The sequence below is a fragment of the Merops nubicus genome, unplaced genomic scaffold, assembly GCF_000691845.1.
Source record: "Merops nubicus isolate BGI_N331 unplaced genomic scaffold, ASM69184v1 scaffold24919, whole genome shotgun sequence".
NCBI lineage: Eukaryota > Metazoa > Chordata > Aves > Coraciiformes > Meropidae > Merops > Merops nubicus.
The window spans coordinates 45,392-45,759 of record NW_008632011.1 but is presented as its reverse complement, the minus strand read 5'-3'; the positions used below and the strand labels follow the sequence as shown (position 1 = coordinate 45,759).

Sequence of the window (368 nt, the reverse complement as noted above, 5' to 3'; positions counted from 1 at the left end):
TATATATAAGAATTGAGTGTTTTCAGTTAAATCTTAGAAGAGGAAAAAAATATGAAGTATAAGGAACTTAGCATGATTCTGGTCAAAGTGTATTGTTATAATTTTCAGGAAATATTTCTATACATACTGATACTTCTGTTGCACAGGACCACTGCTTTTTCTCCTGCTATGGGTTTTCCTGCTTAATTACAGCCTCCTGGGCTTTTAAGTAAAGGAAGAGAGATGGTCTTTGAAAGGTGGCAAGGTCCATACCTACCATACCTGAGAACATACCGTTAGATACCTTCTGTTCATGTTTCTTGTTCTTTGTTTGCTTTAGCTCAAGCCTGGGAGAACATGATGAGTGCCTCAAGCCAGAGTCCTAACCC

The 368-nt window shown here is 38.0% G+C and overlaps 1 protein-coding gene across 1 annotated transcript in view; it reads left to right on the top strand.

Annotated features, from left to right (window-relative positions):
• Nucleotides 1–319: 319 nt before the first annotated feature.
• LOC103780148 (zinc finger FYVE domain-containing protein 9-like) overlaps nucleotides 320–368 on the top strand; it is a gene marked incomplete at its 5' end in the record, with an annotated part of 24,779 nt that continues 24,730 nt past the window's right edge. The window contains 1 exon segment of the mRNA XM_008947798.1: nucleotides 320–368. This exon segment is cut by the window's right edge and continues 16 nt beyond it. Coding sequence (XP_008946046.1) covers nucleotides 320–368 — 49 coding nt within the window.